This window comes from Heteronotia binoei, chromosome 12 (genome assembly GCF_032191835.1).
Source record: "Heteronotia binoei isolate CCM8104 ecotype False Entrance Well chromosome 12, APGP_CSIRO_Hbin_v1, whole genome shotgun sequence".
NCBI lineage: Eukaryota > Metazoa > Chordata > Lepidosauria > Squamata > Gekkonidae > Heteronotia > Heteronotia binoei.
In genome coordinates this window covers 9134828-9161785 of record NC_083234.1, presented here as the reverse complement: position 1 = coordinate 9161785, position 26958 = coordinate 9134828, and the positions used below count along the sequence as shown (strand labels likewise).

The following is a 26958-nucleotide window of genomic DNA, read 5'->3' as shown; positions in this document are numbered from 1 at the left end:
CTAACACAGTGGCCGTTTTCCCACTGAGCTTACCTCGGAGCAACGTCCCTCTTCACCGCGCAGCATCTGCGCGGATTTCCCACCAACTGCTCCGAGGCTTTTCCGAGGAACCAGGAAGTTCCCAAACTTTGCGTTGCAAATGGAAACTGCTAAAAAACAGTTTACATTAGCGACGCAAAAGCCGCGACTCTACTTGGTTACTCGGAGCAGTTGGTGGGAAATCTGCGCAGACGCTGCGCGGTGAAGAGGGACGTTGCTCCGAGGTAAGCTCAGTGGGAAAACGGCCAGTGACTCTCTGCAAATATCACAGCCCCGTGGCACAGAGTGGTAAAGCTGCAGTACTGCAGTCCAAGCTCTGCTCATGACCTGAGTTCGATCCTGGCGGAAGCTGGGTTCAGGCAGCCGGCTCCAGGTTGACTCAGTCTTCCATCCTTCTGAGGTCAGCAAAATGAGGACCCAGCTCGCTGGGGGGAAAGTGGAGATGACTGGGGAAGGCAATGGCAAACCACCCCAGAAAAAGTCTGCCATGAAAACGTCCTGATATGATGTCACTCCATGGATTGGTAATGACTGGGTGCCGGCACAGAGGACTACGTTTGCCTTTTAGAGTTAAGGCAGAGACTCCAAATCACGCTGTGTTGCGGGAAAGAAAAAAGGCGGGGACAAAGGCAGGAGCCCCAAACCTTGAGGCCACCCATAACATTCAAGTTAGAAGCAGGCAGGGTCTTGTATCTGACCTCATATTGGGTAGACAGTCCTGCTGCTTCCAAGGGCCTCTGAAGTTCACTGTGACCTGTCCTTCCTCAGAACTCCCAGCGGAGGGAGGGGCAGAGGCAATGGTGACCACAAACAGCAGGGAAGGGGTTATGGCACAGACCCCTCTGCTTGCCACGCAGAAGGTCCCGGGTTCAATCCCCGGCATCTCCAGTTAAAGGCACCAGGCAGTAAAGGTAGCCCCCTGTGCACGCACCAGTCGTTTCTGACTCTGGGGTGAAGTTGCATCACGTTTTCATGGCAGACCTTTTACGGGGTGGTTTGCCATTGCCTTCCCCTGGCATGTAGCGGCCCCGTGGCGCAGAGTGTTAAAGCAGCAGTATTGTGGTCTGAACTCTGTTTGCGACCTGAGTTTAATTCCTGCGGAAGCTGGATTCAGGTAGCCGGCCCAAGGTCGACTCAGCCTTCCATCCTTCCGAGGTCGGTCAAATGAGGACCCAGCTTGCTGGGGGGAAAGTGGAGATGACTGGGAAAGGCAACGGCAAATCACCCCAGAAAAAGTCTGCCGTGAAAACATTGTAAAAGCGTCACCCCAGAGTCGGAAACCACTGGTGCTTGCACAGGGGACCTTTCCTTTTCCTTTTCCCCCCTGACATCTACACTTTCCCACCAGCAAGCTGGGCCTTCCTTTGACCGACCTCGGAAGGATGGAAGGCTGAGTCAACCTGGAGCCGGCTACATGAACCCAGCCTCCGCCAGGATCGAACTCAGGTTGTGAGCAGAGAGCTCGGACTGCGGTACTCCAGCTGTACCACTCGGCGCCACGGGGCTCCTCACACCAGGCAGTAGGCAACGGGACAGACTTTCTCTGCCTGAGACCCTGGAGACCAGCTGCCGGTCTGAGTAGTCAAGGGTTCATCTTGGCGGATCATGGGTCTGATTGAGAAGGCAGCTTCGCATGAACAGTTGTGGACCCAGCCCTTCCAAGTTCCGCAGAAACCCACATGAGGGTTCGCAGAGCAAAGACCTCAAGGCAGCCCCTTGCAGTGAGGGAAAGCTACCCCACAAAAAAAGAAAACAGCCCTTCCACTCCAAGCATCCTCCTGTTTTATCCGACAAAGGGAGTGTGAACTCTCGAAAGCTTATATACCCTAGAGCAGGGGTGTCAAACTCACTTGTTATGAGGGCCGGATCTGACATAAATGAGACCTTGTCCGGCCGAGCCATGTGTGTACCTATTTAAGATTAGGCACCAGAGATATAAACTTTATATCTCTCCCATGGGATCCAGGGAACTGGGCAAAGGAAGCCCTGGCTCTTTCCTTCCTTCCCCAGGGGATGAGGAGGAGTAGCCTCAGCCAATAGAAGGGAGAGAGGCTTGGCTCAGTAACTCTGCTGTGCTTCTGAGGAAAAGGAAAGGTCCCCTGTGCAAGCACCAGTCGTTTCCGACTCTGGGGTGATGTTGCTTTCACAACGTTTTCACAGCAGACTTTTTACGGGGTGGTTTGCCGTTGCCTTCCCCGGTCATCTGCGCTTTCCCCCCAGCAAGCTGGGAACTCATTTGACCGACCGCGGAAGGATGGAAGGCTGAGTCAACCTGTACTTCTTCACCCAAAGGGTGATTAACATGTGGAATTCACTGCCACAGGAGGTGGCGGCGGCTACAAGCATAGCCAGCTTCAAGACGGGATTGGACACAAATATGGAGCAGAGGTCCATCAGTGGCTATTAGCCACAGTGTGTGTGTGTGTGTATTGGCCACTGTGTGATACAGAGTGTTGGACTGGATGGGCCATTGGCCTGATCCAACATGGCTTCTCTTATGTTCTTATGGACCAGCTACCTGAAAACCCAGCTTCCGCTGGGGATCGAACTCAGGTCGTGAGCAGAGCTTAGGACTGCAGTACTGGCAAATAGGTGTTAAAAACCTCAGCTTGAAACCCTGGAGAGCCGCTGCCAGCCTGAGAAGACAATACTGACTGATGGACCAAAGGTCTGATTCAGTATAAGGCAGCTTCATATGTTCATATATATGCAGCTTTAACACTCTGTGCCACGGACAGCAAAGCAAGCTATCCCTCTCCTCTCGGCCAATGGAGAAAATAGAGGCTTTGCTCTGTAGCTCCTGTGCAAACCTTGCAAAGCAAGCTGTGATGCAGAAGGAAGCGAGAGAGAGAAGGAAGCAGACGACAGCCAGTTGCTCGGGGGCCTGATAGGAGCCATCTGAGGGCCTGATTTGGTTCCTGGGCCGCATGTTTGACACCCCTGCCCTAGATGCCCTGTCAGTCTTTAAGGTGCTACTAGACCCAAAACTAGCTATCCAAGCAGAAATCCTTTTCCAGCTCGGAAAGACTCTGCGTGTGACCGCTCCCCCGTCCCAAGCGCACTCTTGGAGGAGGTGAGGTGCCCCTCCATCTCATTTAACACCTGCCTCCAGCGGCGACAGCCTTTGATTGCCATTTTGCAAATCCAACCCGATCGGGTGCCTCTCCGGTCCAGATTGCAGCAACCACCACACCCGCTGAGAGCTGGCAGTTAAATTTTTATTATTCTCTGTTGGAACACAAACATCACAAGCCGAGAGTAGGGGCCCAGTCTGGGGAAAGGTAACGTGGTGAGAACTGAGTCTCCTTCTCACGGTGCCAAGCGGCTCCTTCCCACGCTGCTCCGGTCCCACAATTAGCCCTCGGACCGCGTGGAACGAGCTCCGGCATGCGGCAAACGAAGCTCCCTTCGTCACTGAGCGGCCCCCCGTGCTGCAAAGATAACGTGAAAGGACGGCCTCTGCGGAAGACGGGAGGGACACGAGGACCGGGAAGCATCAGCTGGAAGTGACATCCTCCGAGTGTCCCACCCAGACTGGGATGGAAGAGCCAACAAAATATCACGCGGGGGGGAAGGGGGGTGTCTCGCTGGAGACGTTCAAATGCAGCCCGGTCGCGCCAAGACCGGGCCACTGCACCGGCAATTTCAGGCCGAAGATCAACCGCGCCTTAAAAGGCGGGGAGGTTTGCAGTTTGCACGTGCGCCAGAGGAAAGAGGGAAGTCGCTGTCGTGGAAAGGAAGGGGCCTGCCCCCCACGGGCGCATTTTTTTGCCAGGGACCTGCTGAAGTACAAAAGAATATTCCAGGGAACGGGGCGGAGTGGGGGGGGGGGAGGGGAGGAGATAATTGTTTTTCGGAATATCGCAGTGCCTCAAAAATTGCAGCGCTTCTTGCATTCCCAGAGTCGAATCAGGACGCTGTGCGCCGGGCACAGCTGCCAGTGGCCGACGGGAGAACCGGTTCCCAGCACCCTTCGCGCTGGCCGGCTTAGCAGCCGACTCCCCTCTTCCCTCGTGGGACTGGCCAGCCGCAGAAGTTGACGACAGTGACAGGACAGAGTGGAGTGTGGGGGGGTCACCCCCCACCCCGCTTTCCCCAAGTAGCACCAACGGCCTGCGCTTCTCGGGACGTGCATTCGAGGAGCGCACAGAGACGACGCATGAAGTGTTTGCAACCCACGAGCACCTCTGGGGGAAGAGGGGCAAAAAGAGGTCTGTACGGGGTGAAACCCCGGAGCATCGGACGAATGCCCAGTCCCTCCGCCATCTTGTGCAGCTGATCCGTGACGTTTGCCTCGGGCTCTGCGGCAAACCCGTCCGGCTCAGCCCTCCGAGGGCGCGTTGGCCATCACGTAGTACACCGTCTCGCTCTCCCCGCGCTCGTTGGTCCTGCTCACCACGCGGATGATGGGGCTGGAAGGCGTGCCGGGCTCCTGCTCGGGCGGCGAGCCGGCCTCTCGCTCGGGGGGGCGCCGGGAAGCCGTGGCCGCCTGCGAGTCCGCGTCGGGGGCTTCCTCCGCCGGGGATTCCAGGATGATGCCCTGCAGGCTGCCCTCCGCCCCCGCCAGCACCATGCACTGGGCTGGGTCCTCCAGCACCTCCCCCTGCTTCTCCCGGTCCTTCAGCAGCTGCTCCGTCAGCTCCACACTCTCGTAGCGCACCAACTGCAGCCGCATGTAGCCGTCCTCGTGTTCCTTGTACCTGGGGGAACGGCAGAGGGAGGAGTTACTGGGGGAGGAGAGAGCCCGAGCCCAGAGGGCAGCTGCCGAGTAGGGCTGGATTAACAATTAGGCCAAGTAGGCACTCGCCTATGGGCACCGAAGCCTCTAGGGGCCCCGGGTTGGCTTCGCTCCCCAGTTTCCCCCGTTTGCAGCCCTCCCAGCCTGCACGTGCAGCCGGTCACCGAGCCGCTCTTTGCCTGACTTGCCTGGTGCAGCGGCTGCCGGTGTTGTCGCCAAGTTTGCCTCTCTCTGCCTCTCCCCTGCAGCCAGTTTGGTGTGGCGATTAAGTGCATGGACTCTTATCTGGGAGAACCGGGTTTGATTCCCCCCTCCTCCACTTGCAGCTACTGCAATGGCCTTGGGTCAGCCATAGCTCTTGCAGAGCTGTCCTTGTGAGAGTCAGTTTGGTGTAGTGGTTAAATGAGCGGACTCTTATCTGGGAGAACCGGGTTTGATTCCCCCACTCCTCCACTTGCACCTGCAGGCATGGCCTTGGGTCAGCCATAGCTCTTGCAGAGCTGTCCTTGTGAGAGCCAGTTTGGTATAGTGGTTAAGTGTGCAGACTCTTGTCTGGGAGAACCGGGTTTGATTCCCCGCTCCTCCACTTGCAGCTGCTGGAATGGCCTTGGGTCAGCCATAGCTCTCGCACAGCTGTCCTTGTGAGAGCCAGTTTGGTGTAGTGGTGAAGTGTGCGGACTCTTATCTGGGAGAACCGGGTTTGATTCCCCACTCCTCCACTCGCACCTACTGGAATGGCCTTAGGTGAGCCATAGCTCTGGCAGAGGTTGTCCTCGAAAGGGCAGCTGCTGAGAGAGCCCTCTCAACACCACCTACCTCACAGAGTGTCTGTTGTGGGGGGAGAAGACATAGGAGATTGTGAGCCGCTCTGAGTCTCTGATTCAGAGAAGGGCAGGGTACAAATCTGCAGTCGTCTTCTTCTTTTGAGAAGGTGCCTGCAGGCTGCAGCGGGGGTCACAGGCGGCAGCGTGGGTGCTCCGACTCTGAGATGATTTGCAAGGGAGCCCCTGAAATTCTGACTGCCTAGGGGTCTTTCACAGAGTTTAATCCGGCACTGTGCGAGGAGACCCAGCTCTCTGCTCTTGACAACCGTCGGCGGCCAAGGGGGTGGAATCTAAGTAGTAGACAACGCAGGCCAGGATGATAGAGAAACGGCCCATTTTAAAATGCCTGAGATTGGAAAAGCATCGTGAGCCAGGAGGAGGCAGGTTTATACAACAAATCTCCCCAGAGAAATCTCACTGCAAAAGAAGAGGGGCTTGCGAGGCCAGTACGTGGTCACACAGGGCAACAACTGGTCATTTCACCTGTAACAGGAAGCAGCTAGTGCAGAATGCCGCTGCCCGGCTGCTATTAGGGCTTCCTAGATGGGAGCACATCCAGCCAGGGCTCCGGGGACTGCACTGGCTGCCAATAATATACCGAGTTTGGTACAAGGTGCTGGTTATTACCTTTAAAGCCTTATATGGCCTAGGACCTGCCTACCTTAGGGACCGTCTCTCCCCACTTGTTCCCCAGAGAGTGCTGAGATAGAGTTCTCAAAACCTGCTTGCAATCCCCGGGCCAAAGGAGGCCCGACTTAATTCGACCAGAGACAGGGCCTTTTCAACCACAGCCCCTTGCTGGTGGAACCAGCTACCGGAAGAGGTGAGGGCCCTGTGGGACCTTGGGCAGTTCCGCAGGGCCTGTAAGACAGTCCTCTTCCGGTTGGCATACAACTGATCGGTACTTGAAAATTTCGAATAGAAGGCTGTAGTATGGTACTTTGGTAAATGGCTTCGTTTTACTGTTTTTACTGTTTTTTTGTTTAAATCAGGGGTCCTCAACCTTTTTAAATAGCGGGCCAGTTCACTGTCCCTCAGACTGTTGGAGGGCCGGACTGCCGTTACTGTACAAGGCCGCGGGCCGTCAGTTCTCCGTCTTCTGCATCTCTCTCCCTTCCCCACACCACACACCCCGGCCTGGGAACTCACCTCACCTCGGTATCACCTCACACTCTGTCTCCGCCGCCTCAGCCCAGTGCCGGAAGTGTGCGTTGCTAACGCAAGTTTAGGTCGAACGTCACTTCCGGTCTGATTTTGCCATAACCCGGCGGGCCGCATAAACGTCCTCAGCGGGCCGCATCTGGCCCGCGGGCCGTAGGTTGAGGACCCCTGGTTTAAATGTTGTAAATTGATGTATTTTAAAACTTAATCCTATGTTAGAACTTCTGTGTTGTGAGCCGCCCTGAGTCGCTTTGGAGGGAAGGGCGGGATATAAACTAAATAAAACGAAATGAAATGAAATGCTTAAACGTATGTCAAAGAGAGCATGCAAACGCTTTTCGAGGCCAGGGTAGAAATATCCAACACCACCATCTGGTGGTGATCTGGAGTCCTGCAGTGCAAAGCACCCAGGGCAGGTGAATCTGAGAGAACAGCTGCAGTTCTCTTTTGAAATTCAGAGTCTGCAGGGTTGTTGGGGTTGCAGCGAGGAGGCGAAAACTTTTTTTTATCTTGTCCTGTGAATTTTGAGGGGGGAGGGTAGTATTTGTGAATTTCCTGCATTGGGCAGGGGGTTGGACTAGATGACCCCAGAGGCCCCTTCCAACTCTATGATTCTAAAAACTGCGAGCTTAGGCCAAAGATGTCCATTTGCTTGTTAACAAGAGAGGACGAGGCACACCTCTAGATCATCGGACAAAGGAAATTTGACTCTCAAGTTTATACCCTGGAAATCTTGCTTGTCTCTGGAGAGCCAGTTTGGTGTAGTGGTTAAGTGTGCGGACTCTTATCTGGGAGAACCGGGTTTGAATCCCCACTCCTCCACTTGCACCTGCTAGCATGGCCTTGGGTCAGCCATAGCTCTGGCAGAGGTTGTCCTTGAAAGGGCAGCTGCTGTGAGAGCCCTCTCCAGCCCCACCCACCTCACAGGGTGTCTGTTGTGGGGGAGGAAGGGAAAGGAGATTGTGAGCCGCTCTGAGACTCTTTGGAGTGGAGGGCGGGATATAAATCCAATATCTTCATCTACCTCACAGGGTGTCTGTTGTGGGGGAGGAAGGGAAAGGAGCTTGTGAGCCGCTCTGAGTCTTTTCGGAGTGGAGGGCGGGATCTAAATCCAACATCTTCATCTACCTCACAGGGTGTCTGTTGTGGGGGAGGAAGGTAAAGGAGATTGTGAGCCGCTCTGAGACGCTTCGGAGTGGAGGGCGGGATATAAATCCAATATCTTCATCTACCTCACAGGGTGTCTGTTGTGGGGGAGGAAGGGAAAGGAGATTGTGAGCTGCTCTGAGACTCTTCGGAGTGGAGGGTGGGATAGAAATCCAATATCTTCATCTACCTCACAGGGTGTCTGTTGTGGGGGAGGAAGGGAAAGGAGATGGTGAGCCGCTCTGAGACTCTTTGGAGTGGAGGGCGGGATATAAATCCAACATCTTCATCTACCTCACAGGGTGTCTGTTGTGGGGGAGGAAGGGAAAGGAGATTGTGAGCCGCTCTGAGTCTTTTCGGAGTGGAGGGCGGGATCTAAATCCAACATCTTCATCTACCTCACAGGGTGTCTGTTGTGGGGGAGGAAGGTAAAGGAGATTGTGAGCCGCTCTGAGATGCTTCGGAGTGGAGGGCGGGATATAAATCCAATATCTTCATCTACCTCACAGGGTGTCTGTTGTGGGGGAGGAAGGGAAAGGAGATTGTGAGCTGCTCTGAGACTCTTCGGAGTGGAGGGTGGGATAGAAATCCAATATCTTCATCTACCTCACAGGGTGTCTGTTGTGGGGGAGGAAGGGAAAGGAGATGGTGAGCCGCTCTGAGACTCTTTGGAGTGGAGGGCGGGATATAAATCCAATATCTTCATCTACCTCACAGGGTGTCTGTTGTGGGGGAGGAAGGGAAAGGAGATTGTGAGCCGCTCTGAGACTCTTTGGAGTGGAGAGCGGGATATAAATCCAATATCTTCATCTACCTCAGAGGGTGTCTGTTGTGGGGGAGGAAGGGAAAGGAGATTGTGAGCCGCTCTGAGACTCTTCGGAGTGGAGGGCGGGATATAAATCCAATATCTTCATCTACCTCACAGGCTGTCTGTTGTGGGGGAGGAAGGGAAAGGAGATTGTGAGCTGCTCGGAGACTCTTCGGAGTGGAGGGCGGGATATAAATCCAATATCTTCTTCTTCATCTTCTATCTTCTTAGGGGTTGCTGGGCTGAAACCCACCTGTTCTTCTGCAGACCCCCACGGCTGCCCTCTGACCCTTTCGCCAAGACTGACCCACCGAGAGCCCCCTGGACCCCAGCAACCACCAGTGCTGTCGCTGCTCACCCTGCGTCTGACTGGCCGGTGACTCCCGCAGCCCTGGGGAGCAGCAAGCAGAGGGGCCGCGCACCTGTTCTCTGATCCGTGTCCTCGCTCGCTCGGGGGAAGGCCCACCTACCTGAAGCGGGGGTGGCCCGACGGCCACTTGAACTGGTGCTTCTTCCTGAGGTGCACAGTGAGGTTATTCCCGCGGGTGAAGCATTTGTCGCAGACGTGGCATTTGTAACGGGGCTCCAAGTCGCCCTGGCGGAGGGCAGAAAGAGGACAGGGTGGCATCGCTGGCTGGGCTAAAAGCCTGTCTAGACAGCCTTGCTTTGCAGAATGCACTTTCTGACCAGTATACTGCGGGTTCTGCTGCACATGAAGTTGCCTTATGCTGAATCAGACTGTTGGTCCATCAAGGGAAGAACTGTCTAAGCCTGGCAGTGGCTCTCCTGGGTCTCAAGTGGGGGTCGTCAATATCATCTACTGCTTGATCTTTTTAACTGAAGATGCCAGCGACTGAACCTGGATCCTTTTGCGTGCCAAGCAGAGGCTGCACACCACTGAGACATACCCCCCCCACCCACCCAATGCTCCCTCTAAGCTGTGGAGTTTTATGAGCAAAAATCTACTTTGTTGGCTACTGGCATTAAAGCTGTGAGCTGCCGCATAAATCAGTTTGCTCTGAGGCCGTTTTTCCTGAGCTAAGACAAAAACGGGGGAGCCGGAGGCTAAAAAACGGTGAGCTAGCTCACACTGACTCAGCTTAGAGGGAACACTGCTCACACTTATCCTCCTTGCAAAGAAGGAAGGTTCTGGAATTCAGTATCTTGAGAGTTTGTCTGTTTAAAAAGCAAGAGCATTTGAGTTTGTTTGTTTTTTAAAAGCAGGACCATAGCCCAGGGGTAGCCAAACTGTGGTTCGGGAGCCACATGTGTCTCTTTCACACATATTGAGTGGCTCTCAAAAGCTCCCACCACGCCACTGGCTAGCTTGGAGTATGGATTTAAAGTTAAAGTTGCTTTCTTTCCTCCTCTCCCTCCCTCCTCCCTCTCCCCATCTATTTTCCTATTTCCATTCCTTCCAGCTTTCAAATGTCTAGCATTGATGGCTCTCAAACATCTGATGTTTATAATACGTGGCTCTTACACGAAGCACGTTTGGCCACCTCTGCTATAGCCCTTAGGAAAGTATAGCCATATCTGGTAAAATCTCTCAAGACAGCAGAAGGGGTAAGATGGATTTCCAAAAAGGAAGAGTATCAGTGCCTGACATAGTATTTTTTAAATCTTTCTTAAGGGAATTTTTAGGTTTGCAAGGGGCAAAAACTGGGAAAATTCCTCTTCAGCCCTAGCTGTACCCTAGCCATTCAGGATTCTCCTGAAGGAACTCTGAATATTCTTCATAAGCCCACCCCCTCCCCCACTCTGGTCACTAAGCCCCCATCTTGGGGAAATCCACTGGGAAGCAGCCCCCAGCCCAGCATCTCCTTCTTACCTCGTGAACTTTCCTGTAGTGCAGTTTGATGGAGCAAAGGGAGCGGGCGCTGAAGCTGCAGGTCTCGAACTCACAGCGGTAGGCTGGCTCTTTGCTGTGCGTGTCCAAGTGCTTGCGGAGGTCAATGAGGTTCTTGCAGCTGGAAGGAAAGGAAGCCGGGGGGAAAAGGAATCTCAGAGTCGGGTGCAGACAGGAGAAGCAGTGCTGCAACACAGGTCAGCAGCGAGGAGCAGCACTGAGGGACATGTTCAAACACTCATAAGCTCACACACGTGATAACACGTGGAATGCACTGCCATGTGAGGTGGTGATGGCTGCCAGCATAGACAGCTTCAAGAGGGAATTGGATGAACATCTGGAGCAGAGGTCCATCAGTAGCTATTAGCCACAGAGTATTGTTGGAACTCTCTGTCTGGGGCAGTGAAGCTCTGTATTTTTGGTGCTTGGTGGGGGGGAGGGCAAAAGTGGGAGGGCTTCAAGTGTCCTGGCCCCACTGGTGGACCTCATGATGGCCACTGTGTGACACAAAGTGTTGGACTGGATGGGCCATTGGCCTGATCCAACATGGCTTCTCTTATGTTCTTGTGTCTGGGGCAGTGATGCTCTGTATTCTTGGTGCTTGGGGGGCACAGTGGGAGGGTTTCTAGTGTCCTGGCCCCACTGGTGGACCTCATGATGGCACCTGGTTTTTTGGCCACTGTGTAACACAGTGTTGGACTGGATGGACCACTGGCCTGATCCAACATGGCTTCTCTTACGTTCTTATGTCTGGAGCAGTGATGCTCTGTATTCTTGGCGCTTGGCGGGAGGAAGGGCAAATGTGGGAGGGCTTCTAGTGTCCTGGCTCCACTGGTGGATCTCCTGATGGCCACTGTGTGACACAAAGTGTTGGACTGGATGGGCCATTGGCCTGATCCAACATGGCTTCTCTTATGTTCTTATGTCTGGGGCAGTGATTCTCTGTATTCTTGGTGCTTGGAGAGGGGGAAAGTGGAAGAGCTTCTAGCCCCACTTGTGAACCTCCTTTTTTTTGGCCACTGTGTGACACAGAGTGTTGGACTGGATGGGCCATTGGCCTGATCCAACATGGCTTCTCTTATGTTCTTATGTGACGCAGAGCGTTGGACTGGATGGGCCATTGGCCTGATCCAACATGGTTTCTCTTTTGTTCTTATGTGACACAGAGTGTTGGACTGGATGGGCCACTGGCCTGATCCAACATGGCTTCTCTTATGTTCTTATGTGACACAGAGTGTTGGACTGGATGGGCCATTGGCCTGATCCAACATGGCTTCTCTTATGTTCTTAACATTGGTGGCATCGTTTCTGACTGCAGGGGCGGTCAGGTTTCCCAGGAAGACAGACAAGACCGGCCACATTTCTCCACTCTGTCTGTGCTGGCACAGCCCGGCTTTACCTGTGGTCGCAGTAATTGCACTTGAAGGGCCGCTCCTCGCTGTGCCGGAAGCGGATGTGATTGCGCAGGGAGGAGGGCAGAGGGCAGGTCATGTCGCACAGGGGACACTTGTAGTGGTTGACTGCTCGAAAGAAACAAGAGGGGAGGTCACCGCCCAGAAGGGGAAAGTCGGCAGGGAGGGGGGCAGATGGGGGGGAGGGGAAGCCCGCTTTGGGCTGAGACGTGGCCACTCACCGTGGTTCCTCATGTGATCGCGCAGCAGCCTCTCCGTGGCGAATCTTTTTGAGCAGTGGGAACACTGGAATCGCTGCTCTGTAAAGCAGAGAGAGTTGGGGCAGGAGGAACATTGTGTACAATTCTCATCACCGCACCTCAAAAAAGATATTATAGCGCTGGGAAAAGTGCAACTAGAATGATTCAATTACGAGGGAACGCCTTCCCTATGAAGGGAGGTTAAAACACTCGGGGCTCTTTAGCTTGCCGAGCGGATGCTCTTCCGGCGAACCTAGAATAGCCTAGGAGTGTGAAAACTCTGGTATTTGAATGCAAGGAGAATGAACAGCGCAACATCGCTATTTAAATGCAGGGAACATCTAAGCAGATTGAAGTGTCGCCTATGAAAAGAGCCAAGAGTCCAGTCCTCATGGATGTAAACAAATTTTGGAAAGATGAAAACTGACTGTTCCATGAAGAGTCAATGCTTCCTCCTACACGACAGTGGCTATTTCTTTGCCTTCCCCTACTGGCTGCTCGGATACTCACGTTCTAGGGCAGTTTGACGACGGATGTGGTCAAAAAACTTGGTGTTGTTGGAGAACATGCCCCCACAAGTGGGACAAGCCACCACCTTCTCCTGCGTGTGGCTGCGCAGGTGTTCCCGCAACTTGCAACGGCCTTTGAAGGAGCAGTCGCAGTCTAGAAAGAAGATAAAAATTAGAGCGGGGGTGTCAAACACGCAGATCGGGGGCCGAATCAGACCCCCGGAAGGCTCCTGTCAGGCCCTCGAGCAACTGGCTGTCATCTGCTTCCTTCTCCCTCTCTCTTGCTTCCTTCTGCATCACAGCTTGCTTTGCAAGGTTTGCACAACTGCACAGGAGCTACAGGGCAAAACCTCTGTTTTCTCCATTGGCTGAGGCTCCTCCCTGGGGGGGAGGAATAGCTTGCTTCGCCAGGCTCTCTAAATTGTGCAGCAGAGCTACTGAGCCAAGCCTCTCTTCCTTCAATTGGCTGAGGCTCCCCCCAATGTCCCCTGGGGAAGAAAGGAAAGAGCCAGAGCTTCCTTTGGCCAGTTCCTTGGATCCCATGGGAGAAATACAAAGAAAGCATCTTTAAGACAAAATGAGTGCTAACATTTTAAGCATGTTTTAAGATTTTTTTATCTCTGCTACCTAATCTTAAACAGGTACACACATGGCCCAGCCTGACACGGCTTGGCCCAATCCGACATGGCCCGGCCCAACAAGGTCTCATTTATGTCAGATCCGGCCCTCATAACAAATTGGTTCGACACCCCTGACTTAGAGCGTGAGCCCAAATACTGCCGAGCCTGACACTGCAACAGGGAATAAAAACATCAATCCACACGAGGCCCAACATTTTTGAAAACAGCAGGATTCTTTCTCACGCACAAACTCCCCATGTCTTAACGTCAGAGGTCCCCCGCCATTTTTTGAGCCTGCCGGCATCTTTGGAATTCTGATACAGTGCGGTAGGCGCAGCCACAAAGCGCCTGCCGCAAAGCAACTGCTGCAGGAGGTGGAGCCTGCCAGAAAACAGCTGCCACCGCTCACCTTCAGTCACACAATGATGACCCTTGTGCTGCGGTGGCAGCTGAAACATCTTTTAAAATCTGTGCAGCCAATCAAATTGCCAGTGACCAATCCTTTTGCTCAGCAAAAGGCCCACCTGGCCCCGCCCACTTTCTAAAAACACTCGGTGGGCACAGTCTAAAAACACTCCATTGGGGACCACTGTCTTCGTGCTTCTCCACCGACATGTTTATACAACACATGTGAGAATGGCAGGGGGACCAATCTCACATATTATTCCTGAGCCGAGGAGGAGACATTGGATTTACTGGATTTGGATTTATATCCCACCCTATACTCTGAGTCTCAGAGCGGTCACAATCTCCTTTACCTTTCCCCCCCTCCCCACAACAGACACCCTGTGAGGTGGGTGGGGCTGAGAGAGCTCTCCCAGAAGCTGCCCTTTCAAGGACAGAGTCTCAGAGCGGCCTACAATCTCCTTTGTCTTCCTCACCCACAACAGACACCCTGTGAGGTAGATGATGCTGAGAGAGCTCTCCCAGAAGCTGCCCTTTCAAGGACAACTCTGCAAGGGCTATGGCTGACCCAAGACCATTCCAGCAGCTGCAAGTGGAGGAGTGGGGAATCAAACCCGGTTCTCCCAGGTAAGAGTCCATGCACTTAACCACTACACCAAACTGGCTCTCTTAGAAGAAGATATTGGGTTTATACCCCACCCTCTACTCTGAATCTCAGAGAGTCAGAGCGGCTCACAATCTCCTTTACCTTCCTCCCCCACAACAGACACCCTGTGGGGTGGGCGGGGCTGAGAGGGCTCTCACAGCAGCTGCCCTTTCAAGCTCTGCCAGAGCTATGGCTGACCCAAGGCCATTACAGCAGGAGGAGTGGGGAATCAAACCCGGTTCTCCCAGATAGGAGTCCACACACTTAACCACTACACCAAACTGGCTCTCACAAGGACAGCTCTGCAAGAGCGATGGCTGACCCAAGGCCATTCCAGCAGGTGCAAGTGGAGGAGTGGGGAATCAAACCCGGTTCTCCCAGATAAGAGACCGCCCACTTAACCACTACACCAAACTGGCTCTCTTTTGTACAGAGAGTGTTAATAAATGCTTCTGTTCTTCTCTACAAACCCCAAACCCAACTGCAAGTTTTCTGGGAAATTCAAATCCTTTTTTCTCAGTGCTTAGCCAGAGACCCTTTGGGTGAAAGGTGCTGAAAAGGTCAGAGCACCTCGGGAGCCATTTTCTCCCTCTCCCAAGCTCCCAGGGTTCCCTACCTTTCCAGCCGCAGAAGACAACGTGGTTTTCCTTCCCGACTGCCTTATACTCCGTGCAGAAGCTGTGATCCTCCACGTGCCTGTAGAACCATTCGGGATTATCAAAAACTCTCTGGCAGGAAAAAAAGGGAAGACAGAAAAACCAAAGGTGCATCAGCTGCTGCTCCCTACACACAGGGAAAAATTCCAGATTTCTGTGACTTTCTCAAGCTGCCTTTGAGGAAAGAAAAAATAAAAGTGTGCAAACCAAAATCATTTCTGCAAGTGAAATGAACCTGCAACTGCAACATGTGGTTAAATGTACGGACTCTTATCTGGGAGAACTGGGTTTGATTCCCCACTCCTCCACTTGCAGCTGCTGGAATGACCTTGGGTTAGCCATAGCTCTCTTATCTGGGAGAACTGGGTTTGATTCCCCACTCCTCCACTTGCAGCTGCTGGAATGACCTTGGGTTAGCCATAGCTCTCTTATCTGGGAGAACTGGGTTTGATTCCCCACTCCTCCACTTGCAGCTGCTGGAATGGCCTTAGGTCAGCCAGAGCTCTCTTATCTGGGAGAACCGGGTTTGATTCCCCACTCCTCCACTTGCAGCTGCTGGAATGGCCTTGGGTCATCCAGAGTTCTCTTATCTGGGAGAACTGGGTTTGATTCCCCACTCCTCCACTTGCACCTGCTGGAATGGCCTTGGGTCAGCCATAGCTCTCTTATCTGGGAGAACCGGGTTTGATTCCCCACTCCTCCACTTGCAGCTGCTGGAATGGACTTGGGTCAGCCATAGCTCTCTTATCTGGGAGAACCGGGTTTGATTCCCCACTCCTCCACTTGCAGCTGCTGGAATGGCCTTGGGTCAGCCATAGCTCTCTTATCTGGGAGAACCGGGTTTGATTCCCCACTCCTCCTCTTGCACCTGCTGGAATGGCCTTGGGTCAGCCATAGCTCTCTTATCTGGGAGAACCGGGTTTGATTCCCCACTCCTCCTCTTGCAGCTGCTGGAATGGCCTTGGGTTAGCCATAGCTGTCTTATCTGGGAGAACCGGGTTTGATTCCCCACTCCTTCTCTTGCAGCTGCTGGAATGGCCTTGGGTCAGCCAGAGCTCTCTTATCTGGGAGAACCGGGTTTGATTCCCCACTCCTCCTCTTGCAGCTGCTGGAATGGCCTTGGGTCAGCCATAGCTCTCTTATCTGGGAGAACCGGGTTTGATTCCCCACTCCTCCTCTTGCAGCTGCTGGAATGGCCTTGGGTCAGCCATAGCTCACTTTTCTGGGAGAACCGGGTTTGATTTCCCCACTCCTCCACTTGCAGATGCTGGAATGGCCTTGGGTAAGCCATAGCTCTCTTATCTGGGAGAACCGGGTTTGATTTCCCCACTCCTCCACTTGCAGATGCTGGAATGGCATTGGGTCAGCCATAGCTCTCTTATCTGGGGGAACCGGGTTTGATTCCCCACTCCTCCACTTGCACCTGCTGGAATGGCCTTGGGTCAGCCATAGCTCTCTTATCTGGGAGAACCGGGTTTGATTCCCCACTCCTCCACTTGCAGCTGCTGGAATGGCCTTGGGACAGCCAGAGCTCTCTTATCTGGGAGAACCGGGTTTGATTCCCCACTCCTCCACTTGCAGCTGCTGGAATGGCCTTGGGTCAGCCATAGCTCTCTTATCTGGGAGAACCGGGTTTGATTCCCCACTCCTCCACTTGCAGCTGCTGGAATGGCCTTGGGTCAGCCATAGCTCTCTTATCTGGGAGAACTGGGTTTGATTCCCCACTCCTCCTCTTGCAGCTGCTGGAATGGCCTTGGGTCAGCCATAGCTCTCTTATCTGGGAGAACCGGGTTTGATTCCCCACTCCTCCTCTTGCACCTGCTGGAATGGCCTTGGGTCAGCCATAGCTCTCTTATCTGGGAGAACCAGGTTTGATTCCCCACTCCTCCTCTTGCAGCTGCTGGAATGGCCTTGGGTCAGCCATAGCTGTCTTATCTGGGAGAACCGGGTTTGATTCCCCACTCCTTCTCTTGCAGCTGCTGGAATGGCCTTGGGTCAGCCAGAGCTCTCTTATCTGGGAGAACCGGGTTTGATTCCCCACTCCTCCTCTTGCAGCTGCTGGAATGGCCTTGGGTCAGCCATAGCTCTCTTATCTGGGAGAACCGGCTTTGATTCCCCACTCCTCCTCTTGCAGCTGCTGGAATGGCCTTGGGTCAGCCATAGCTCACTTTTCTGGGAGAACCGGGTTTATTTCCCCACTCCTCCACTTGCAGATGCTGGAATGGCCTTGGGTAAGCCATAGCTCTCTTATCTGGGAGAACCGGGTTTGATTTCCCCACTCCTCCACTTGCAGATGCTGGAATGGCCTTGGGTCAGCCATAGCTCTCTTATCTGGGAGAACCGGGTTTGATTTCCCCACTCCTCCACTTGCATATGCTGGAATTGCCTTGGGTCAGCCATAGCTCTCTTATCTGGGAGAACCGGGTTTGATTTCCCCACTCCTCCACTTGCAGATGCTGGAATGGCCTTGGGTCAGCCATAGCTCTCTTATCTGGGAGAACCGGATTTGATTCCCCACTCCTCCAGATTTGATTCCCCACTCCTCCATATGCAGATGCTGGAATGGCCTTTAGTCAGCCATAGCTGTGGCAGCGGTTGTCCTTGAAAGGGCAGCTGCTGTGAGAGCCCTCTCAGCCCCACCCACCTCACAGAGTGTCTGTTGTGGGGGAGGAAGATAAAGGAGATTGTGAGCTGCTCTGAGACTCTGAGGTTCAGAGTAGAGGGTAGGGTATAAACCCAATATCTTCTTCTAAGAGAGCCAGTTTGGTGTAGTGGTTAAGTGCACAGACTCTTATCTGGGAGACCCGGGTTTGATTCCCCACTCCCCCACTTGCAGCTGCTGGAATGGCCTTGGGTCAGCCATAGCTCTCGCAGGTGTTGTCCTTGAAAGCACAGCTTCTGTCAGAGCTCTCTCAGCCCCACCTACCTCACAGGGGAAGGTAAAGGAGATTGTGACCGCTCTTAGACTCTGAGATTCAGAGTATAGGGTGGGATATAAATCCAATATCATCTTCTTTTTTTATTGGTTTGAAAAATATGTTTTAGTTTTGCTGCACATAAGCAAACCATTGGTGTACCTAAAATGCATTCTCCTTCTTAAGGGTCTCAGGAAGAGAAAGAACTTTACCAATGGTGGTTATTGAGACCCTATTGCTGGCAATGCCTGAAATTGAACATGGGATCTTCTGGATCCACAGCAGTCGCTCCAGAACCTAGATCATGTCTCCTCCCCTCTTGTTCTAAGGAATACTGCACTCATGACCTCTACCATCTTAATCGTGGAACATGGTTTGTTCTACAGTCCCATACACAGCACAAGCTAATGGGGGAAGGGGCTGTGGCTCAGAGGCAGAGCATCTGCTCTTCACACGAAAGGTCCCAGCTTCAATCCCCAGCACCTCCAGTTAAAAGTATCTGGGAGTAGGCGATGCAAAAGACGTAGCACTGTCCATCATGAGTTTAACAGGTAACCATCACACCTGAAACGATGCCCCACCTGAAAGGGCCTCTCATCCCAACCCCTCCCAGTCTCTCTCACCTCACAGTACTCCCACAAGCACAGGAAGTTCTCCTGAATCTCAGGAATAATGTTCCGGCTCTGGAAGTCCAGCTGGCAGGGGGTCAGGTCCGACTGGCTCCGTAAGGCTTGCAGCCCCCACTGTTTCAGCTTGGTGTGGTAGCAGTGGAAGTACACGTGGCGGGCTAGGTCGGCGGGACTCTCTGGAGAACAGAAGCCACACTCCTGCCACAGACAGGTGTATTCTTCTGAAAGGCAAAACCACAAAGATGAAGATTATTGTGCGCAAGTCCAAGACAAGCACGCGCGCCGGTGGGAGACATTTAAAAGTCATCGGTCTCCCTGTGCTATGTGAGTAAAGCGCCATCGAGTCACAGCTGAACTGTGGCAACTGGGGCTTCGAAGGCAAAAGATGTTCAGGGGCGGTATGCCACGGCCTACCTCTGCAGAGCAACCCTGGACTTCCTTGGTGAAGATATTGAAGATGAAGATATTGGATTTATATCCCGCCCTCCACTCCGAAGAGTCTCAGAGCGACTCACAATCTCCTTTACCTTCTTCCCCCACAACAGACACCCTGTGAGGTGGGTGGGGCTGGAGAGGGCTCTCACAGCAGCTGCCCTTTCAAGGACAACCTATGGCTGACCCAAGGCCATGCTAGCAGGTGCAAGTGAAGGAGTGGGAATCAAACCGGTTCTCCCAGATAAGAGTCCGCACACTTAACCACTACACCAAACTGGCTCTCTTAGAAGAAGATATTGGGTTTATACCCTACCCTCTACTCCGAATCTCAGAGCAGCTCACAATCTCCTTTACCTTCCTCCCCCACAACAGACACCCTGTGAGGTGGGTGGGGCTGGAGAGGGCTCTCACAGCAGCTGCCCTTTCAAGGACAACCTCTGCCAGAGCTATAGCTGACCCAAGGCCATCCCAGCAGGTGCGAGTGGAGGAGTGGGGAACCAAACCCGGTTCTCCCAGATAAGAGTCCGCACATTTAACCACTACACCAAACTGGCTCTCACAAGGACAGCTCTGCCAGAGCTATGGCTGACCCAAGGCCATGCCTGCAGGTGCGAGTGGAGGAGTGGGGAACCAAACCCGGTTCTCCCAGATAAGAGTCCGCACATTTAACCACTACACCAAACTGGCTCTCACAAGGACAGCTCTGCCAGAGCTATGGCTGACCCAAGGCCATGCCTGCAGGTGCGAGTGGAGGAGTGGGGAACCAAACCCGGTTCTCCCAGATAAGAGTCCGCACATTTAACCACTACACCAAACTGGCTCTCACAAGGACAGCTCTGCCAGAGCTATGGCTGACCCAAGGCCATCCCAGCAGGTGCGAGTGGAGGAGTGGGGAATCAAACCCGGTTCTCCCAGATAAGAGTCCGCACACTTCACCACTACACCAAACTGGATGGTGGTCTCTCATCCAAGAGCTGACCAGCACCAACCCTGCTTAGCTTCCAAGGCCTGATGTGATCAGGCTAGCTTAGTCCATCCAAGTCAGGACGTCGACCTCCCTAAAGGAGGGGGATACAACTGCACCTTCTGTTGCAGTTTTCAGCATCTTCCCCAAACCAAAGATGCATGAATTGCTCTCCCCTCCCACAGACGGACTCCAAGTTTGGGATGCTTTCTATGAAAGGCAGCAGGTATGCTCACATTTCCTAGGGGGAAAAAATTATGCAGTTCTATGCTCCTCAGACTTTATCAGCTGGCGCCTCCATTCCTAAAGGTAAAACTTCACCATGGACCAACCACCTAGAAACCAAGTTTGGCATACACATCTGACCCCTACTTCCCTGTAGACGTTTTGCCAAGAAGGGGAAGCAGAGTGTTGAAGGTGCAGCGATGGCAACTGTTCAAATAAGTTTTTTCAGAGAGTATCACTGAAACTGACACTGAGGGCAGATGCTGGATTTTTTTTTTAAAAAGAACACCCTTACCCAGAGAATCCACCTCATCTTCGTCCTCCTCTTTCCCGCGGAGATGCTGCTGCAGATGCTTTGACACGTGCTCGCAGAATTCTTCCATCTTGGAGACCACAAAGGTGCACATGTCCCACTCACACTGCAGAACCAGGGTTTCTTTATGGCACACTTTCCCAGGAGGCATGGTAAGAGCGCTTACAGAAGACAGAGAAGAAAGTCAATTTCTCTGGCGGTTCAGACTTTCCTGCCATCCTCTACAACGACAGGATTTCCCTTAATAATGACTTAAAGCAAGGAAAGGAAAGGTCCCCTGTGCAAGCGCCAGTCGTTTCCGACTCTGGGGTGACGTTGCTTTCACAATGTTTTCACAGCAGACTTTTTACGGGGTGGTTTGCCATTGCCTTCCCCAGTCTTTTACACTTTCCCCCCAGCAAGCTGGGGACTCGTTTGACCGACCTCGGAAGGATGGAAGGCTGAGTCAACCTTAAGTCGGCTACCTGAACCCAGCTTCTGCCGGAATCGAACTCAGGCCGTGAAGAGAGAGTTCAGATCACAGTACTGCAGTGCTGCTGCTTCACCACGGGGCCGCTGACTGAAAGCAAACCCCGCTTCTAATTTATTTATTTATTTGAGATTTATATCCCGCCCTTCCCACCAGGTGGCTCAGGGCGGCTTTCACACGTTTTCTTACCCCCTACTGTGTCTCTTGATTTTACTTGGTTTTTAGAAAAGTGCCTCCAAGACAGCTTCAGCTCTTATGTTCTCTCATCCCCAAACACACACGCACCCATAATTCTGCAGAGCGCTTCGGACTCCACAAATGGCCAAATCTGTGAGCCGTGGGAAGGGCTGCGGTGTGGTTTAGTGGCAGAGAATCTAATCGGCACGTAGAAGGTCCCAGGTTCAATCTCCAGTTAAAAAGGACTGAGGAAAAGGTGATGGGAAAGACCTTTGGCCTCAGACCGTGGAGAGCCACTGTAGAAAGAAGACGGACCCCAAGGGAGCCAGGGTGGGGTGTGTGTGTGTGGGGGGGGTCTGGTTCAGTATAAGGCAGCTTCAGGCATTCAAACTTGCATGTTGTTTCTAAAGAAGGGCCATCTTTCCCTGGATCCTGCAACAAAAATTTTGGTGCTGGAAGCTCCCCTGCAGTCTCATAATCTACTGTCTATTACAAATGTATCCTTTAAGGGCAGCATATATAATTCCCCTCCCTCCTAATTTTATCCTCACAATTGTCCTGTGAGGCAGGCAAGGCGAAGAGAGCGTGACTGGCTTAAAGTCACGCACTGAGCTTCAGGGCTGAGTGAGGATTTCTACTCGGTCTCCCCAAGCCAGCCTTCTTCCAAATGGCAGCATTTTTTCTTCCAGCCTTTCATATGGCACCAACCGTAGAATAACCCACTTTCCAGATTTCCCATGCCTCACTCTGTTTCTTTGCAAACCTGCCCAAACAGCATTATCACCACAAAGAGGAAAAGGTGCAGAGCTTTGGACCTCTTCATCTATACCAGGGGTGGCCAAAGGTAGCTCTCCAGATGTTTTTTGCCTACAACTCCCATCAGCCCCAGCCATTGGCTACCATAGGCCACCCCTGATCTATACTAACACAATTTCCCCCATATTCCCCCCACCCAGACTCTTTCAAAACATCTGTAGTTGCTATATCACTCTGCGTTAAAATGCTATATCAATATAGCTGCTACTGATATATATATATTTTTTAATCCAGTAAAAAGCCCTCTGACTGCACAGGCAGGAGGACCGGTAGGCACAAAGGGATACCAAAGAAAAATGTGAAAAATTGTTCCCGTGTGATGCTCTACGTTAAAATGCTGTATCAATATAGCTGCTACTGATATATTTTTTTTAAATCCAGTAAAAAGCCCTCTGACTGCACAGGCAGGAGGACCGGTAGGCACAAAGGGATACCAAAGAAAAATGTGAAAAATTGTTCCCGTGTGGATACTCTGCGTTAAAATGCTGTATCAATATAGCTGCTACTGATATATATTTTTTAAATCCAGTAAAAAGCCCTCTGACTGCACAGGCAGGAGGACAGGTAGGCACAAAGGGATACCAAAGAAAAATGTGAAAAATTGTTCCCATGTGGATGCTCCGGAAACACTGCAAATACCGCTGCATTCAGAACAGCAATAGGAGCACAACAACAAAATGTCCCTATGAGAAAGCAGCCATTTAAATAACTAAAACTGCTATCTTAAAAATACAAGCCTACTAAAAAAAGAGAAGATTTTTCCAGTGCTTAATCTTGCATTTATTTGAACCAACAACTCTACTTTGTTTGCTACTTCTTTATGAAAGCTCTGTGGGGAAAACCAAGCAGAATGGGAAAACCATACCCCAAAAATGAAGAGATAAGTCTCTGTAAAATACCAACACTCTTCATCCGTTAACAATGCAATCCTACAAAGAGTCGCTTCATTCTAAGCTGGAGTCACCAACCCCCAGGTGGGACCTGGGAATCTCCCAGAATTACAACGGATCCACTGAACTGAACAGAGATAAGTTTTCCTGGAGAAAATGTCTGCTTTGAATTCTATGCCATCACACCCTCTTGAGCTCCATCCCCAAATATCCACGTATTTCCTAACCTGGTGCTAGCCACCCTATTTAAGCCCATGGAAACCAGTGGTTTCAAATGGCATTCACTCTGCAAATGTGCCAGCCCCTGTGAACAGATAATATTTAAACAACATTTTAACATTGTTCAGAGCACTGCAAATCCTGGATTCCAATGATCCTCACAACACCGTTTCATAGAAGATCAGTACCATTATTATTGTTCCTACATTTCAAATAGCAAAGGCAATCTTAGGCTGCAAGAAGATGCTTGCCTGGAATAACAAATAGCTCTCATGTCCAAAGCAAACTGTGGCGCGGGAAGAATTGCAGATTTATACCCCGCCCTTCTCCCTGAATCAGAGTCTCAGAGCAGCTCACAATCTCCTTTCCCTTCCTCCCCCACAACAGACACCCTGTGAGGTAGATGAAGATATTGGATTTATATCCCGCCCTCCACTCCGAAGAGTCTCAGAGCGGCTCACAATCTCCTTTCCCTTCCTCCCCAACAGACACCCTGTGAGGTAGATGAAGATATTGGATTTACATCCCGCCCTCCACTCCGAAGAGTCTCAGAGCGGCTCACAATCTCCTTTCCCTTCCTCCCCCACAACAGATACCCAGTGAGGTAGATGAAGATATTGGATTTATATCCCGCTCTCCACGCCGAAGAGTCTCAGAGCGGCTCACAATCTCCTTTACCTTCCTCCCCCACAACAGACACCCTGTGAGGTAGATGAAGATATTGGATTTATATCCCTCCCTCCACTCCGAAGAGTCTCAGAGCGGCTCACAATCTCCTTTCCCTTCCTCCCCCACAACAGATACCCAGTGAGGTAGATGAAGATATTGGATTTATATCCCGCTCTCCACGCCGAAGAGTCTCAGAGCGGCTCACAATCTCCTTTACCTTCCTCCCCCACAACAGACACCCTGTGAGGTAGATGAAGATATTGGATTTATATCCCTCCCTCCACTCCGAAGAGTCTCAGAGCGGCTCACAATCTCCTTTCCCTTCCTCCCCCACAACAGACACCCTGTGAGGTAGATGAAGATATTGGATTTATATCCCACCCTCCACTCCGAAGAGTCTCAGAGTGGCTCACAATCTCCTTTACCTTCCTCCCCCACAACAGACACCCTGTGAGGTGGGTGGGGCTGGAGAGGGCTCTCACAGCAGCTGCCCTTTCAAGGACAGAGTCTCAGAGCGGCTCACAAACTCCTTTCCCTTCCTCCCCCACAACAGACACCCTGTGAGGTAGGTGAAGATATTGGATTTATATCCCGCCCTCCACTCCAAAGAGTCTCAGAGCGGCTCACAATCTCCTTTACCTTCCTCCCCCACAACAGACACCCTGTGAGGTAGATGAAGATATTGGATTTATATCCCGCCCTCCACTCCAAAGAGTCTCAGAGTGGCTCACAATCTCCTTTCCCTTCCTCCCCCACAACAGACACCCTGTGAGGTAGGTGAAGATATTGGATTTATATCCCGCCCTCCACTCCAAAGAGTCTCAGAGTGGCTCACAATCTCCTTTACCTTCCTCCCCCACAACAGACACCCTGTGAGGTGGGCGGGGCTGGAGAGGGCTCTCACAGCAGCTGGCCTTTCAAGGACAACCTCTGCCAGAGCTCTGGCTGACCCAACGCCATTCCGTGGAGCCACATATGGCTTTTTCACACATATTGTGTGGCTCTTGAAGCCCCCATTGCCTCATCAGCAGCTTGGAGAATGCATTTAAAGTTAAAGTTCCTTTCTTTCCACCTCTCTCTTCCTCCCCCCATCTTATTTGCCTGCCTGGCGGCTCTCAAACAACTGACTTTCATGTCTTGCAGCTCTCAAACATCTGATATTTATTCTATGTGGCTCTTATGTTAAGCAAGTGCAGCCACCCCTGGTTCAAGGCAAGACATTGCACTTGGCACCAATAGCCCTCAGACTCAGAATTTCACAACATCATACTTTTTTTTCCTTACAAGCACCTAAGACTGCAAATTCTGGGGGTGCACGTGGCCAAGCAATCGCCCTTTTAGCCGTGCTGAGACGAAATCGGTGGGTGGTCTCCCCCCGCCCCCCCCCCCATGAGGCCAAAAGGCAGGGCAGACTGTAAACAAAAACAGGCCTTTCGATGGATTTCAGGGACCGCATGCAAAATCGAAGGGGTTTCAAGCCACCCCCTTTTGCCCCTGCCCAGTTCAGTCAAGACAAATTAATACCCACGGAGAGTCAATCGTCCCCCGGCCCCAGCCCCACTCCCCATGTCGGCCCCGGCCTTGCAGGCCTCCCCCCCGCCACGTTTTTTGTGGCTTCCAGCAGGGGAACAAAAAGACCCTCCAACTCCCCCACCCTTGCGAACCGTGCAGCCCGAAGAACTCGCTATTCGAGATAAAGAAAACGCTTTCCTCCCTTGTGCCCAGGCTTCGGGGAGAGACAGTAGGCCCCGTCTCCATAGTTACCATCAATTTTCCTCCCCTCCAACTTGCCCCGCGACAGCAACTTCCCCACCTGTGCACGAGCGAACCGCCCTGATGAGTCTTCTGAGCCAATCAGCACACCGGCATCCGCCTCAACAGCCAATCAAGTTGTCCGGAGGAAGGGATGGAAGGCGCGCCTACCGGAGCTGTCAAAACAGAATGAGTCCATCAACGTACCGGTTTCGGTGGGAAACAGGGACTACGCAATACAATGTTCCGGGCCGTAGGGGGAATCATTATTAAAACGTATGGAGAGGTTTGTGTGAATTAAAAGAAGTAGAACGACAGAAAAAAATGTGGCTTGAGGAGGAAGAAAAAGGTCTGAGGGCTGTCGATGTCTGGTGTGTTTTTTAGAGGTTTTGAAACCCTTGTCTTGATGATTATGCCCCGTGGAATCCTGGGATTTGTAGTTTTTAAGCAGAACTGTAACTTTATTTACTGGCGAATTATAGACACTGTTTAGCTATTCGCGGCCTGCGCCAAAATGTGTGGGAGGAGGAGGTCGGTCCCAAAGCATTTTATCAATTCAGTATGATTTCTGGGTTTTTAGAACTATTTTATTGCAACTTGTGTGACTGCTGTTTGATTGATTTTGTGTGATTATTGTGTGATTATTGTTTTGTCAGTAACTTACAAGCCACCTCGGGAACTATGGAGAGGCAGGCTTTAAATTAATTTGCCTCTAAATTATCTTGGAACTATTTGCAAATAAATGTTACAGGATTCCAACCTGTGTCCACTGCCTTCCAGGAAAGTTTTAGCACAGGGGTGGCCAAATTTGCTTAACATAAAAGCCACATGAAATAAACATCAGATGTTTGAGAGCCACAAGACATGAATGTCAGATGACGAAGGAAGGAAGGAAGGAAGGAAGGAAGGAAGGAAGGAAGGAAGGAAGGAAGGAAGGAAGGAAGGAAGGAAGGAAGGAAGGAAGGAAAATAGATGGGAAGGGAAGGAGAGGTGAAAAGAAAGCAACTTTAAATGCATTCTCCAAGCTGACGGCTGGCTTGGTTTAGAGAAGTGATTTAAAGAGAGAAATGCCTTCTTCAAGCCAGCTGGGTGGGGAGTGGGGGCTTCAAGAGCCACACTATATGTGTGAAACAGCCACATGTGGCTCCCGAGCCACAGTTTGACAACCTCTGTTTTAGCAGAACTTCTTTCCCTTACATAGGTCCCAGTGATCCCTACTCTGAATGATGGAACATACCATTCTTGCATACAAACACATGAAGCTACCTTATACTAAATCAAGGTCCTTATTGTCTACTAAGACTGGCCAAGACTCTGCAGGGTCTCAGACAAAGAAGGTCTTTCAGATCACATTCTGCCTGATCCTTAACTGGAAACAATTGTCAGACACTGGAAAAATACTATTATGAAATGCTTAGTTTAAATTGACTGTG

At 52.0% G+C, this 26958-nt stretch overlaps 1 protein-coding gene across 1 annotated transcript; it reads right to left on the bottom strand.

Moving 5' to 3' along the window:
* Positions 1-3243: 3243 nt before the first annotated feature.
* HINFP (histone H4 transcription factor) lies at positions 3244-25631 on the bottom strand. The gene is made up of 10 exons (XM_060251330.1): positions 25538-25631; positions 20516-20694; positions 18591-18817; positions 15013-15124; positions 12727-12879; positions 12199-12276; positions 11965-12085; positions 10548-10686; positions 9187-9311; positions 3244-4739 (listed from the first exon to the last, which is right to left on the bottom strand). The coding sequence occupies exons 2-10, from the start codon at positions 20682-20684 to the stop codon at positions 4361-4363; spliced, it is 1503 nt and encodes a 500-aa protein (XP_060107313.1). The 5' UTR covers positions 20685-20694; positions 25538-25631; the 3' UTR covers positions 3244-4360.
* Positions 25632-26958: the final 1327 nt, after the last annotated feature.